This window comes from Capricornis sumatraensis, chromosome 8 (assembly GCF_032405125.1).
Source record: "Capricornis sumatraensis isolate serow.1 chromosome 8, serow.2, whole genome shotgun sequence".
In the NCBI taxonomy this organism is placed as follows: Eukaryota; Metazoa; Chordata; class Mammalia; order Artiodactyla; family Bovidae; genus Capricornis; species Capricornis sumatraensis.
The window spans coordinates 33,300,994-33,317,169 of NC_091076.1; the positions used below are offsets into that span (position 1 = coordinate 33,300,994).

The 16,176-nt window shown below is 50.0% G+C and overlaps 1 protein-coding gene across 1 annotated transcript in view; it reads right to left on the reverse strand.

The window, feature by feature from the left end:
- Positions 1–16,176, reverse strand: part of TENM4 (teneurin transmembrane protein 4) — a 439,221-nt gene that overhangs the window by 247,678 nt on the left and 175,367 nt on the right. Inside the window, exon 3 of the mRNA XM_068978818.1 lies at positions 9,000–9,255. Within this exon, the coding sequence (XP_068834919.1) occupies positions 9,000–9,255 (256 nt within the window). The remainder of the gene's footprint in view (positions 1–8,999; positions 9,256–16,176) is intronic.

The following is a 16,176-nucleotide window of genomic DNA, read 5'->3' on the forward strand; positions in this document are numbered from 1 at the left end:
GCCACTCACACACAAGTGCATGGCGTCTTGTTTCCTAATGTTTCAGGGTTGCTGCCACCTCACTTGAATTGTTTTGAACAAGCCCGTGGTGGATACCCGCTGCTATCTGTGCCTCAGGGAAGGACTGACTGCATAAAGTCACCTTTTGGGGCCAGCCCTGCCACATACTATCCTTCTGACTTTGACCAGATCTTGAGAACTGGAAAACTAAATTCAAGCCCCCTTTCTGCCGCATTCTTGCTGTGTGACTTTGTGTAGACACTTTAACCTCTTCTAATCTTACACTACTGTATCTGTAAAATGGGGCTAATAATACTAAACTCACAGCTTGCTATAGGAGCAACAGAGGAATGTTGGAAGTATTTTCAGAGTTTAGGCAAAGGTTACAGAAATACCAAGGCTAGCTATAACAGTGGCTACCTAACCTACATCTCGGCTTCCCAGGTGGTGCTAGTGGTAAAGAATCTGCCTGCCAATGCAGGAGACGTAAGAGACGTAGGTACGATCCTTGGTTGGCAAGATCCCCTGGAGGAGGGCACGGCAACCCACTCCAGTACTCTTGCCTGGAGAATCCCATGGATGGAGGAGCCTGGCGGGCTACAGTCCACAGGGTTGCAGAGTCAGACACGACTGAGGGACTTGGTGTGCACGCACCCTAGATCCACTGTATACTTCTCACTGTCTAGAGCTGTGCAACTATTATCCAGTGTAAATCTTTCTTTCTCAACAACCCTGCAAAGTCTCCACTGCATCCTTGTTTTATAGGCTGGCATGCATGGCACGGCCTGGAGAAGTCCCAAGGTTCTATCATATAGTAAGCAAATGGCAGAGCCAGACTGAAGCCTGAGTTTGTCAGCCATAGGAGCTCAGGCCTGCTCAGGCCCTCTCTGCCCATAACCTGCCCAGCCCCACATACTTGCGAAAGGAGGGGTTGTAAGTACTGTCTCAGGGCACCATTCCCCTGGCCTTCCCAGGGACTGTGGGGGCACAGACAGCACTGTTTTGCAGCCGAGCCTCTGAGTACCACCATGCTGGTGGGTACCTAGCAGTCTGGGTGGCAGCCGGATCTAGAAGCCACCCCTGGGGCATCCCACAGAGCCCAGAGTTCCCACAGGGGAGCGGAAGTCCCTCGGAGTGGCCCCATTTCTGCCCCCAGGCAGGGAGGCCTTCTGACGGGAGGTCCCCTGACCCAGCGAGAAGCACACAGGCCCTGGGGTCACGAAGGTCTGCCTCTCTCAGCCCCTGGCCTGCAAGTGCCTGACAGACGGTAGAAAGAACTCAAATAAATATTTGCTGACTACTGCGGGTGACGGGGTACACCAAGGAGAGTGTGCCTAGCATATCATGAGCATATAGTTGGTATTTAATTGAGGGTAGCACAGGGGGGGCTTTATTATTATTTCCTCTATTCCCTGCATTTCAGGAGGACATCTGCAGTCTTTTCATAGTCTATACTGCCCAGCCTGGGCAGGCCCTCACTCCCCTGTCCAGGGACCCCAGAGCTGAGCTCTTGCTGCCTTCCTGGGGCCTGAGAGTGGCCACGTGGCATGCTCACCAGGACACACGGGGGTCTGGCCTGTATCACTAGGTGAGGACTGTGCTCTCAGACAGTCAAATCTAATCTTTAAGATGTATCAGTAGCAAGTAAATATATTCAGGGAAAAGGGACAAAGGATAAAGATCAAAATATTAACAGTGCGGATTTTCCAGTGTCTGGAATAAGAGCGATTTTAATTTTGTAATTTTAAAGGAAACTTTTAAAGAGAGAGAGAGAATGGGCAACTATCTCCTGAAAGCACAGATCCATTCAAACAAGGGAAAAGGCAACACAACAGAAAAGGGTTTCTAGAGTGACAGAGTGCCTGTCATTTCCTGAGAGCGCCTCCACATCCACACTAACTCAGGTGTCAGTCATGTAGATCACTCAGGAACTTGGGGGCACATGAGTACTTGCTGAAATGCTGCCTATTCCGATGCTACTTTTGCCTTGAACTGTGCTGTGTGTGTGCTCAGTCATGTCCGACTCTTTGTGATCCCATGGACCGTAGTCTGCCAGGTTCCTCTATCCAGGCAAGACTACTGGAGTGGGTTGCCATGCCCTCCTCCAGAGGATCTTCCTGACCCAGGGATCAAACCCACATCTCTTGCATCATCTGCACTGGTAGGCAGTTTCTTTACCACTGTTTCACCTGGGAAGCCTTTGCCTTAAAATAAGAAGCCTTATTCCATACTTTCAAAGCTGAGTTCTAGGTCAGTTTATTAGGTCTCATCTGACTCTGAGAAAACTGAGGCCCAGAGAGACACATGCCCCACTCCCACCCACATAGCAAGTCAGTGGCAGAGCTGGAATGAAAACTCCGGTGTCCCAATGCCCAGTTCAAGGGTCCTGAGTACATTTTGTGTCTACCTCTGTCCCTAACATCTGGGTTTCTGGTTCTTCTGAAACATAAATGTGATGAGGGCTTCCTGATGGGGACCCTGAGCTGCTGAGCCCTCCTTGGGTCACAGTCCTGCAGGGTCTCCAGCTCACTGCTGCTGGGAGCTCAGGTATGGCCGTCAGATTCATCTGACCCTCACATTGCTGGGTGTTGTTAACTCATTTTATAGATATGGAAGCTGAGACCCAGAGACGTTAAGAGACTGCCCGAGATCACACAGCAATGAAAAGCTAGGGATGCGATTCAAACCCAGATCTCTCCAACTTAATCAAGCTGCCTATCAGGAAAGAGCAGCCAAGGGCTTGGAGAGGGCACTGCAGGGTAATGCTAGACTGTACTTTGAGCTCCTCTTAGAGGCAGGAGGGGACTGGCTCCCTTCGAAGCCTGAGGGGAGGCCCTGGATCAGTTCCTGAGCTGCCTGAAGCGGGGTTCCATCTCTTTGACCCAGGGCCTGATGAGCTTGTCTCCCAAACGCAGATGACAGGGCTTTGGGAGAGGAAGTGGCTGGGGAGCTGCAGTGGCCAGTGGTTCTTCTGGGACCATCCCATTCCACAGCCCGTCTTCTCACCACAAGCCCACTGTCCTGGACCAGGTTTCCACCCACAGGGCCCTGGGACAGCCGCCGATAAAGCAGGACAGGCAGGGATCACACCCCACACCCTGCAGCTGAGACCCTCCCACAAGGTGCTTGGGGTGTAAGACTCAGCCAAAACCACTTAAATTTAGTTATGGAGCTGGCATTTGAGCGGAAGGATGAACAAAGAAAAGTGAACCAGGTCTTCCATGCCATTCCCATGATGTCCCTCTCGATTTGAAAGATGGTGACAGCTCCTCACCCTCACGTCTGCCACTCCAGCCCCTGGGCCCACAGGGTAAAGTGCACCCTCCTGTTCATGGAACTCAAGGGTCACTGATCCCTATTTACTGTTGTCTCCGCAGGGAAGCCCTGCAGCTCCCTCTTCAGCCAACTCTTAGCTCTCTCCCCCCAAATCCAAGTTCTCTCCTGGACTTTGCACAACTGTCATCTCAGAATTCCTTCCTCCCCTGAAATTCCACGCGTACATGCCCCAGGACGCTACCTTTAATAATCAGAAAGGAAGCACTGGACAGTGGTTAGGGGCGGAAACTCCAAGTAGGCTGGCCCGGGTATGGATTGTGGCCCTGCCCTTCACTGGCTGTGGCTCCTTAGATAAGTTTCTTAAGTTTTCTGTTCTTCAGATTCTTCACTTCTCCAGTGAGGAGGATAATAAGAGCTAAGTGCGGAAGACCTACGATAGCAGAGGGGTGCGGAAGAACTGAGATAGCAGTACCGACAGCTATCCTTTTAAAGGCATGCTTTTAAGGTTGGTGTGTCTGCTTGTCTGGTGTCTGGGAACTCAGGGTTCAGGCGGGTTCCCACCATCAACTGATTAGAGGGACTGACTCACTGGGCCTCAACTATTTGCACAAACACCAGGGTTTATGCTGAACACACCTGCCTTCCTTCTGGGAGTCTGGATTTTGGATACATGCCAGGCAGGAGGCAAGGTGTCCATGTGACCAGCCCTCAATAAAACCCTTGGCACTGAGTCTCTAATGAGCTTCCCTGGTTGGAAGCTCATTAGCGCACTCAGTATGGACTCTCTGAGTGTTTGTTATGGTTATTATTTGGTGCTTCTAAGCAGGGGAGGGGGCGGTCACACCGTCCTCTCTGCTGGGAGGCTTCCCTGGTCAGAGCATTATGCAGACAGCCCTGACTACTTTTCTTCATTTGTGGGTCCGCCTCCCTCACGAGACCTTGTGCTTCCTGCATGGGAGTGGCTGTGTATGTTTGACCGAATCACCAAATGACAGAGTCCGTGGGGTTCTGTTGGCTCCCAGCAATGCTCAGAAGCTGGCCTGGGGCACCAGGAGACACCGTGTGCCCTTCTGGGAAGCGGGTCAGGGCTGGGCTGGAGACCAGGGGAAGGCCTCCCATCCCTGGGGGTGGGCATGGCTGTTCCCCCAATGGAGTGTGGCCGTGGAGTGGGCCCCAGGCTCCCAGACCAGGCCTGTGATCAGATGAGCTAGAGCTGAGGTCTGGCTGCCTTCTGCTCTGGCTTCCCCTTCATCCGACAGGAGCCCGTCGGGTTATTCATCAGGCAGGCCCTGTGAACTCAATCACACGTCTATGTCGCAGACTGTGAAAGAAGGGGATCGGGTTTTAGGGGACTCTCAACTCGTGGGTCCCACCAGAATGGACCACAGACGCACCTGCAGGGCTTAAAGCAACATCGCAGCCCAGCTCTGGGGAGCGCAGCTGGATCCCATCTCCTTCCTCCCTGGGGGCCTCAGTCACCCTGGGGGAGTGCCAGTGGCATAGCGGGGCGGGGCAGGGAAAGGAACAGGTTAATCAAGTCCTTCCTCTTCTTTGTCCTTCCACTAGCCTCTCCTCTCCTGCCGGCATGCAAGAGAAACCCCTCCTGGTCATTCTACTAGCTGTTAGGGTATTTGCTCAGCTATTTATTTTCCACTCTCTACCAAGGGAGGGGCCTGTGGCATCGGGAGGGAGGCCCAGCTGCTGGTGGGGCTTGGGGAAGCTATTCAGGGTGTCTCAAACAGGCCCTGCTCTCCGGGGCTCCCTGGGCTGAGCTCAGTCTGCGTCTCCCCAGGCCCACCTCTCCTCCCTGCCTCTCCCCGGGGACTCCTGCTCTTCACCAGGCAGTCCCCCAGCACCAGGGCCCCTGGAACATCTCCCCTGTGCCCCGCTCAGGCCTCAGGTGAGCGCACACGTCCATTCATTTGCTCCATCATTCGTTCACACCATTTTGCTTGCGTGTTAATATTTATCGAGCCCTCATCAGGCGGCAAGGCTGTGTTGTGTGCTGGGGGATCCTGAAGCAAGGCAGTTAAAACACATTTCCAGTGCTGATCTCTAGCCTACTGCTGGAGTCTGTTCTCTGGCACACAGTGGGCATTGCTGAATATTTAGTGGACAACAAATAACTACATGATAAGCCCTTGAGCATGCACGTGTGCCAAGACCTATGCAGACATTATTTTTGTAACTGCCCCAACATCCTGATGAGGCAGTTACGGTAGATTCAAGGAGGATGAAAATTCTCAGCTCTTCTCGCTCTGAGATATGGGGTCTATTGTCTCTCCCTTGAAGCTGGCTGGCCCGTGACTGCTCTGACCAACAGAATATGACAGAAGTGACACCATGCCAGTTCTAGGCCAAGGCTAATATTAGGAGGATCAACGGCTTCTCGTCTCAGCACAGTGGAGCCTTGAGCTGCCATGTGGAGACAGCCTGAGACCACACGAGAAGGAGAGGGCGCCCCCAACCCAAGCCCAGCTTCCCAGCGGTCTCCCGCAGGGTGTCAGGGACATGAGTAAAGTAAAGCCATCTTGGATCCTTCAGACAAGCTCAGCCAACAGCCAGACACCACAACTGCCTCCCGTCTACCCCATGTAGAGCAGAGGGCCAGCCCACCCGAGCTCTTCCTAAACTCTCAACTCACGCTGTGAAGTACAATCAACTGGTGGTCTTTAAACTGCTAAGTGTTGGGGTAGTAGGTTATGCAGCAATAGATCGTCAGAACAGGAATTCCCTAACACTCTCTCCTCTTTAGAGACGAAGATTGTAAGGGCCAGGTCCACAGCTAGTGAGCACTGGGGTGGGGGTCTGCTTGTAGGATGCATCTGACCTTTAAACCCGTGCTTTGAACAACTCACTACAGTGAGTGGATCATCACTTGCGCCCTCAAAATGTCAGGGTCAAACTCACTTCTTCAAAGTAAAGAAGAGAGAGAACCCACAGTTTCCTCTCAACTCCTCTGGTGAGCAGCACCTTAATACATATTTTTGGATGACTTTTTCTTCACAGGGTTGATATGGGGAGCAGATACACATGGGAGAAAAAGGGAAACAGCTTTTATGGCACGTCTTTTAATTCCAGGCACTGTGCTGTGCGCTCGTATTTTAGCTCCCAAGCTAAGACAATTTACAGATGGGGACATCAAGGCTCAAAGATGCTAAGGAATTTTCCCAGCCAGGAAGCGCTGAAGCCAAGGTAGGGGTCTACATCCAGCTGATCTATAAAGCCTGCATCCTTCCCACCTCACCAAGTTGGTCAGTTACCTGCGATTATCTCCAGGCTTGACATGGCTCCCTCATAAACGCTATTGGTTGGTTTTGTGCTGTTGACCAGCTGGTATTAAGAGCCAGAATTCTGATTGTCTTATCCACTGTACTAAGCACCTCTCCCAGTTTCAGGCTGATTTTAGAGGCACAGAACTCTGCGGTCATAGACGAAGCCTTCCTCCAGCATTTCATCTGGGTCTTCAAGGACAAGTAGGACTTTGCTAGACCAAGAAGGAAGGAGGAGGGCGACTCTGGCAGAGAGCTGTGCAAAGAGGATGTGCAAAGGCACAGGGGCATGTGAGGCCCAAGGTTTTGCTGAAATACTGATAAATACACATATGTGTACACTCATCTGTACACACATACACTGAATATTAAATTTACAAGATTATGTGTTATATGTACATGGATTTAGATAAGCAAGAAAATGTTACATAAACACAAGTATATGCCAACATGTTAATAATGATTACTGTCTGGTGGTGGATATGGGTAACTTTCTTTTCTGGCTTATTTCTATTTCCTAAGTGCTCTATAAAATATTAGTTAAGAAGAGAGAAAGCAAAGTTCCTGTGGTTTGAGCAGTGGAAGTAGGAGGACAGAGGGCACATGGGCACATGGGCACTGGCTGACCAGGCAGGAGAGTTAAGCTGGGACCACCCTCACATCTCCAAGAGCCATCAGGAGACCGACCCTGCTGCTGGTCCTCTCCTCTATCTTCCTATCCCTCGAGAAACTTGGAGAGCCACCTACTCTGATGCCATGTGAGAAGCACAAACATCTAGGCAGAGGGAGTGGCTGCCACACTCCGTTCAGAGAACGAGAGCCATTGATTACTTGCTGGCTACCTTTGATCATGCGCTGTCATTCAGCAAGCACTTCGGGAATACTGGGGATCTAATTAAGCTACTCTGCTTGGGGGGGCACACAATTATCTGACTCTGTCCATGAAGAGAGCAAATGAAGCACGCAGGGAAAAGTCACACATGATTTTAAAGGCTGTCAGCAGACATATTAATTAAGAGACTGGGGAAGGGGTTGCGCCATACCTGTGAGAAATGTGCTTTAGGAAAAAGTGACTGTACGAGGGGTAAAATGACACAAAAGGATGCTGGTTCTCTCTCACTGGACCCACGAGTTCAACGTGGGAGTATCACGGCCATGTGGCAGGCAGAGTCAGATGGGTCCACTTCCCATGTGTGGATTAACTTCACTTCTTTAAATGTGACATGACTTGTGTCCTCTTCCCAGATAAGGAACAGGAATTTGAGAAGCTAAAATCTCTGTTTCCCACTACTTTGAGAAATAGGGCAGAAGAGGTTCCAAACGTCCAGCCTGGGACACTTTGTCCTTGGTTCAGAGCAAGTAGAGAAAGGCTACGTCCCCCAAGGTCAAGAGTGCATGTCTCAGAATGGCAGGCTGATGGGTGCGTCTAATTTTCATCTTTATATCTTTCTGTGCTTTGCCCAGTAGGCTTGTATGGTTTTCATAATCTTAAAAGAATCATCTCCACTTGGGAAAAACAGTGATGTAGCAAAGGGAAGGAAGACAGCTAGGAACTGAGGCTGACTGAGATCCTTGAGCTGAAAGGAGCATCCTAGGAGGCTGGGAGAAAGGAGAGGTAAGGTCCAGCCCAGCAGCAGGTGGTGGTGGTGCAGGGAGACGGCCCCATACCCAGGAGCCGGGGCACCTGGGTTCAAATCTCAGCTGTGCGTGGACTGTGATGGGACCTGAACTAGTCACTTATCCTGAGTTTAGCTTTCAAACCTGTCAGCTGGGATCACAATAATCATACCTACTTCATCAAGTTGTGAGGATTACTATTTTATCACACAAACTCGAATATATCCGTGTTAGGGCTTGTTAGGGCTTTGGGGATAGAGAGGCTAGGCCAACAGGGGAGGAGGAGAGGAGGGGAGGGGAGATGGTCACTGAGCAGCCACCTACCCACTGGCTGCTCCTGCCTGGTCCCCAGCTGGTCCCCATGGCACCACACAGGTGCCACGCCAGGCAGAGGGGGACCAACTATGGAAGGGAATGGCGGAGGTGTGGGCCCAAATCAGACCCTGGGAGCTTGCTCTCTGCCACATGCCAGGCTGCTTAGACACAGCAGCTCTCACCTACTGTTACAACAGCGCCTTCCATCCAGCAGCAGCCCTGTGGTGTAGTATAGGGAGGCGCAGGGGGGAGGCCGCTTGACCAAGCTCACGCCTTCAGTGAGCAGCAGGATAGCCCTGAACCTCAGAGCTGCGTGATTCTTGAGCCCCAGTGCTCTCTGCCCCCCATCCCACGGCCCTTCTCTCTGGCAGCCAGAGAGTCGGATCCCTGAGACCCTGCTGCCCAGGACAAGCCCGGTGGTGGGCATGCAGCACGGCCCCGCCAGGGCCCCAGAGCCCCGGGGATCTCAGCCCAGCCGTCTCCTGTCCTCAGGGCCCCAGCCCGCCCCACGCCCCGCACCTGGTCTCCAGTGGGATGTTACTGTTGAGCAGCCAGTTGTCCTGGGCGTGGGTCTGCTCCTGCGCGCCGCCGGCGGGGGGCTCTCCAGACAGCGAGTGGTCTGTGGGCGCCGGGCTGGGGTTGCTCCTCGGCGTGAAGTTGCCCCGGTTCAGGGAGCTAATGGAGGCCGCATGGTGCTGGTTGGGGGTGTGGGCGTGCGAGAGTGGAGGCGGCGGTGTCCGGAGTCGAGAATGGTTCTGCAGACCGCTTGGGTGATCTAGGGCACAAACACGCACGGTCAGCGAGGTGGGGATAGCCCCATGGGGACCACACAGGGGCCACGCAGGAGCAGCCAGGCCAGCTGTGAAAAGCGCAAGTCGCTCAGTCGTGTCTGACTCTGCGACCCCATGGGCTGTAGCTCACCAGGTTCCTCTATCTATGGGATTCTCCAGGCAAGAATACTGGAGTGGGCTGCCATGCCCTTCTCCAGGGATATTCCCAACCCAGGGATAGAATCCAGGTCTCCCACATTGTTTGAGCACCCAGGAAGCCCCACGGCAGCCACGGGCACCGGCCAACTGGGCGCGATCACGCAGTCAATAAACAAGTGCTCGACAGGCATTTACTGAGTATCTACTACTCTAGCTGCTGGGGAGCAAAGCAGACAAAAGTCCTGTCCTCACTGAGCTTGCATCTGAGTTAGAGAGATAGACAAAAAAGATTAAAAAAAAAAAAGACCAGATAGTACCATCGACTAAATAGACCTAAATTTAAGCAAATTCTGGGAGACACTGAAGGACAGGGATGCCTGGCGTGCTGCAGTCCATGGGGTCACAAAGAGTCAGACATGACTTAGTGACTAAACAACAACACACGTCACTAACTTCATGCTGTTTCTTTGATACTTTTAGGGTACGGCCAGAACCCATAGCTTCAATAGTACCTGGGAATTTGCTAAAAATGAAAATTCTTGGGTCCTGACCCAGAGTTACTGAACCATGAACCTTTGAGTGGGGCCAAGAAATCTGACCTTACAAACCCTCCAGGTGATTCTGAGGCATGATAAGATTTGGATATCACTAATTATACATAAGATTATACAGCAAATGAAACAAATGAGGTAAACAAATCATATACATACTTACCTGTGTATGAAAGCAAAAGTGTTAGTTGCTCAGTCATGGTCAACTCTTTGCGATCCCATGGACTGTAGCCCACCAGGCTCCTCTGTCCATGGAATTCTCCAGGCCAGAATACTGGAGTGGGTAGCCATTCCCTTCTCCAGGGGATCTTCCTGACTCAAGGATCGAACCCGTGTTTCCGGCACTGCAGGCAGACTCTTTGCCATCTGAGCCACCAAGGAAGCCCAAATATACATATATATTCACCATCGCGGTAAACTGTATGTACGTATATATATATATAGTTTGGGCTTCCCTGGTAGCTCAGATGGTAAAGAATCCTCCTGCAATGCAGGAGACCCTGGTTCAATTCCTGGGTCAGAAAGGTCCCCTAGAGAAGGGATAGGCATCCCACTCCAGTATTCTTGGGCTTCTCTGGTGGCTCAGACGGTAAAGAATTCGCCTGCAATGCGGGAGACCTGAGTTCCATCCCTGGGTTGGGAAGATTCCCCTGGGGGAGGGCATGGCAACCCACTCCAGTATTCTTGCCTGGAGAATCCCCATGGACAGAGGAGCCTGGCGGGCTGCAGTCCATGGGGTTGCAGAGTCAGACATGACTGAATGACTAAAAACAGCACAGCAAATATCTGTAAATATATGTAGTTTACCAAGATGGTGATAAATCTGAGAACACACAAAGCCGGGAAGGAGGCTGTGGCCTGTGTATGTCGGGGCAGTGATGAAACTTTAGATCAGATGGTCAGTAATGGGCTTTTGAGTAAAAGGAATGAGCCATGCTGGTGTCTGGGGTTGGGGTGGCGGTTAAAAAGCACCACTTACACTTCTGGAGTGCTAACTATGTGCCAGGCACTATTCTGAGCCTACTTGTGTTAATTCAGCTAATCTTCACAACCCTCTACAAAGCAGGTATTGCTTGCATTTCATTTTACAGATGAGGCAACTAAGATAAAATTTTTATTTATATATATTTTATATATATTCACATAAATATTTATATATAAATATTAATATTTTATTTACTCCTTCTAAGTACTTGGAGTGTTGGAGTACCATCTTAAGTACCATCCACTAAGCTATACTCACAGGAAGCCTGGGCTTTGGAAGCTAAGAGTACGACGAGGGTAAAGAAGATCAGGAAACTGGGTTCTGTTCTAGATTTTGCCACTTATTAATCACATAACTATTGTTGTGAATTGCACGTTTAGATCCCTCCAAAATTCCCTGGTGGCTCAGCTAGTAAAGAATTCGCCTGCAATGCGGGAGACGTTTGACCCCTGGGTTGGGAACATCCCCTGGAGAAGGGAATGGCTACCCACTCCAGTATTCTGGCCTGGAGAATTCCATGACTATTTCATGGGGTCGCAAAGAGTTGGACATGACTGAGCGACTTTTACTTTCACTTTCAAAATTCATAAGTGGAACACCTAACCCCAAATCGATGGTATCTGTAGGTGGGGTTCTTGGAGGTAACAAGGTTGAGATAAAGTTACGAGGGTGAAGTCCTCAGGACAGGATTAGTGCCCTTAGAAAAAGAGCCCAGAGAGCTAGCACTTTCTCTCTGCAGCATGTGGAGACATGGCAAGAAGGTGGCCATCCTCATATCGGGAGGAGGCCTCTCACCAGACGCTGAATCTGCCTGCACCTTGATCTTGGACTTCTCAGACTCTGGAACTGTGAGAAATACATGCTTGTGGTCTAAGTTACCCTGTCTATGGTACTTTGTTTTAGCAGCCCAAGCTGACTAAGACAGAAATTGGTAACCAAAAGTGTGATTATGCTGGAACAAATATCTAAAAAAATGTGGAAGTATCTTTGGAACTCGGTAATGGGTAGAGTCTGCAAGAGTTTTGAGGCGCATGCTAAAAAATAAAAAGACTATGTTGCTGTGGAGGGGCTGTTAGATGTGATTCTGGAGAGAGCTCAGGAAAAAAAAAAAGAAGAGATGTGTAGAGAAACCATCCATATTTTTAGGGAATACAAAAACACATATGTACAGAATGCTGATAGAAATAGTGGACATTAAAGGCAATTCTGATGAGGCCTCAGAAATGAGGAGGAGCATGTTACTGGAATACGAGAGAAAAGGTGATCCTTGCTACATGGTGGCAAAGAACTTGGCAAAGAACTTATGCTCACGTCCCAGTGTTTTGTGGAAGGTAGAAGTTGTGAGCCAAAAAAAATTAGATATTTTGCTGAGAAGATTCTGAAGCCAAGTGTTGAAGAAGTGGCTTGGTTCCTCCTGGCAGCTTAGAATGAAATAGGAGAAGAGAGAAATGAATTGAAGAAAGAACTGTTAAGCAAAAAGATTTGAAAAATTCTCAGTCCACCCATACTGCAAAAAAGGAGAAAGCATGTGCAGAAGAGAACACCATGGGTGGGGCTGATGGAAAATTCGGTAAGAAGATGTATGGGTATGAACCATGGACCTAGCCAGCCACCCCAGAAGGAACATTGCCAATCTGAGTCAACAGCGATGGAGACAGCATGAAGGACAGCTGTCAAACTCAGATTCTACAGAATAGGACAAGGAAGCTATTTGGCGTCGAATGTGCGCTATTCTCCAAGAAGAGGGAATGCTGGCCTTGAAGGTGATTCAGAGGTCATCAGGGTTACTGCCTCAGTTTCAAGAGGCCTAAGGCTTTTTTATGGCTGAGTGATATTTCACTGGATATATGCACCAAATCCTCATGATCATGATATCTCCCCTGCCAGGTAAGTATACGTACCACATCTTCATCCATGCCTCTGTCAACGCACATTTAGGCTGTTTCTGTGTCCTGGCTATTGTAAATAGTGCTGCAGTCAGCACTGGGATGCATGGAGCTTTTCAAATTATGGTTTTTTCCAGGTATATGCCCAGGAGTGGAACTGCTGAATCAAATGGTAGTTCTATGCTTATTTAAGGAAACTCCATACTATTCTTCATAATGTTTGTACCAATTTACATTTGGGACTGACATATATACATATGTAAAATATATAACTGATAAGGACAGGGAACTCTGTACTCAAAACTCTTTAGTGACCTACAAGGGAAAGAGTGGATATATGTACACGTATAACTGGTTCACTCTGCTGTACACCCGGCATTAACACAACACTGTAAATCAACTATACTCCAATAAAAATGCTTTTAAAAAGAGAAAGATCTAAGACCAAGATAACCATGGACATTTCACATAACCTCTTTGCACCTCAGTTTTCTCAACTATAAAATGGGCAAAAGAGTTTAGTAAGGGAACCACAAAGCCACAGTGATATCAAATGAGACAGTCAATGGGAAGGAAATACACCTGAAGTTCACAGTTTACGAAGTAGTCCACGTCATTCGTCCCTCTTGAGAACGCTGTATCTCACATAGGGGACTGAGAGTTTGTGGGTACAGGATCCTAAACCCGGGTGGGTATGATACTGCAAAGGCTGTGCTTTTCCCTGGCTCAGGAGACAGCTTCCTGGAAACCATCACAATCAAGTGCGAGGCACTATCAGTGGCACGGCTATTCTTAGCAGAAGGCGCTCTGCTTTTTAGGTAACCCAATCCTTTATGCCAACGAGTTACAAAGCAAGTCTGGTGGGAGTGAGGCTGGGTAGCAATACAAGGGAAGAGAAACAGAAACCCATCTGAGCAGATCAGGATTCCTTCCTACGAACTGCTATTTTCAGGATAAAGCCCACAGCGGTCTACTAATCTCTTCGGAATTTGATCCACACCTGTCTTTCCAGCTTCATCTGTCATCACCTCCCTCCCCACACCCTCCAGTCTGGCCACACCTTTGTCTCAGAGGCCAAGTGCTCTGCTGGGGCCACACAGTGGCTAACATTTCGACTCCAGTGAAGACGGTCTCCAGGAAGGCCACAGAACATGAATGGTGCCCTCTGAAGACATGCCATGCTGGCTCTGGTCTGACAGAGATGCTCCTCGAGGGGAAGGGAGAGATCCTGGGAGCCAGCAGAACAGGCAGAGTGTCCCACTCAGAGAAAGCATGGCCGTGGACCAGGGAGAAAGAGAGAACGTGTGTGTGGTATGTGCACGTGTGCTCACGTATCTGACTCTTTGAGACCCCATGGACTGTAGCCTGCCAGGCTCTTTTGTCCACAAAATTTTCCAGGCAAGAATCCTGGAGTGGGTTGCCATTTCCTACTCCAGGGGATCTCCTTGACTCAGGGATTGAACTGGGCCTCCTGCATTGCAGGCAGATTCTTTACTGTCTGAACTACCAAGGAAGCTGGAGAGTGAGAATATGGAGGTTCATTTGCTTTGGTCACCTGTTCTCAGGCAGCACTTTAATGGAGACATTTGGAGCCTGGATACAGAAGCCAGCAGGAGAAGCAGCCTCCTGGGCAGCTTGAGTGTCCCTCCCTATCCCTGGCCTCCCAGTTCAGGGCACTTCTGTCCAGTGGTAATCAGGAGGCCAGCAGAGAAGGCTGACCTAGTCCTTGCCCCATTCCGTCATTAGCAGTCAGCCTTCCCTTGGCATTTCACCTAATGGATATTAATAGTTGCTGCCATGTATTTGAGTACATACTGCGTGTCCTTTCACCACCTTAACTTTCCTAATGCTCATGACTGCCCCTAGAGGGCAGTCTCATTATCATTCCCATTTGACAGAAGAGGAAGCTGAGGCTTCCAAAACTAGTGAGTGGTCCTTATTAATCCATAGTTGTTATTCTGTCTACCAAACCATGGTGCCTTTGCATACAACATAGATACCTGCTTGACCATCTCAGTCTGTAACCAAAGGCAGGAAAAAGACCCTCGGTGAAGAGAGAGCAAGCATCTAACGTCTGGGACAGGATAGGCTGGCCTGTAAGCCTATAGACCCCAACTCCGTGACTAAGTGGAATGCTGGGCTCTTGCTTGATAACTGCTTAGACTTACTGTCAAGAGTCCTGAAATGATGAGCTTTCAAGTGCAAGCTTCTAAAAGGAAATTCTCCTGTGGGGGTGAGGAATTCTCTGGTCCAAACCCACTCTATTTTTTGCAGCTCGGCTCAACTGCCACCTCGTCTAGAAAGTCTTCCTTGATCTATCCTCCCCAAAGTTCCCTTTTCGTCCACTGAATGCTAACAGCAGGTAACCTGGACGGTGCACCTTTTCCTTACCTCCCAGAGCATGCCTACTTATGTCCTTTCTTCCTCCAGTGGGTATAAATTCCCTGTTCCCTCTGGGTTGTTGATCACAGCTTCTATAAACAAACAGATGCTCAATATAGGTTTACTGAGCGGATGGCTCATGTGAGTGGCCTGGACAGTCTATCCAGGGGGATAAGGCCAGTGTGAAGCTTATTTGCAGGCCTAAACTGACAGCAGACCACCTGAGCTCTCTAGACCATGGGGCAAGCCAGTCCTTGACTTTCTTGCCTGGAGCCAGAGTTCCAGAGGCTTCGGCTGGGGGCTCTGTTTCCCTTTGGTTCTGAGAACGTTAGAAAAGGAGATTCTGACGGCGTCCAGGTTTCCTATAGAAAGGCTTTGTGCTTGGGGCTTGGCAGTGGATGTACACTCAGAGACATGAGCTTCCCAAGAAGCAAACGTTTTCTCTGATCGGAACGGAGACTCTGGGCTGAGTGGCTCCCATGGCCAGGAGGGAGAGCCTACAGACAGGCCTTCTTCCCTTCTCTTATCCTCCCCATTTACACTCTCATTTTTAGAGGGAACTCAGAACCCGTTCATGCATTCAGCATGTACTGAATCCTCTTTCAGTGGCAGGGCTGGTATGAGACAGAGATAGCCTAAGAGGAGAACTCGTTCCTGATTCCTTCTCACCGGGGGCACGCCCTCCGATAACTCATGTCACCTTCCTGGCCGTTGGTCTGCGCACTGTGAAGGATGTACACTCCCTGCATCATTCCTTTCTGGAGGATGCCTATTGTTCAGGTGTTGAATGCACAGTGAGCCCTTAGCTGTGCCCAGAGGGCAAGGCCCATGTTCCACTCACAACCCCCATCCCCGGTAAATATTTGTGGAATGCGGGAAGGGGGAGGGGTCAGCCAAGCAGGTGGGTGGGCCCCTTGCTACCCCGGGGGTAAGCACTGGTACATTTGTGAGGCTGTGCTGTAA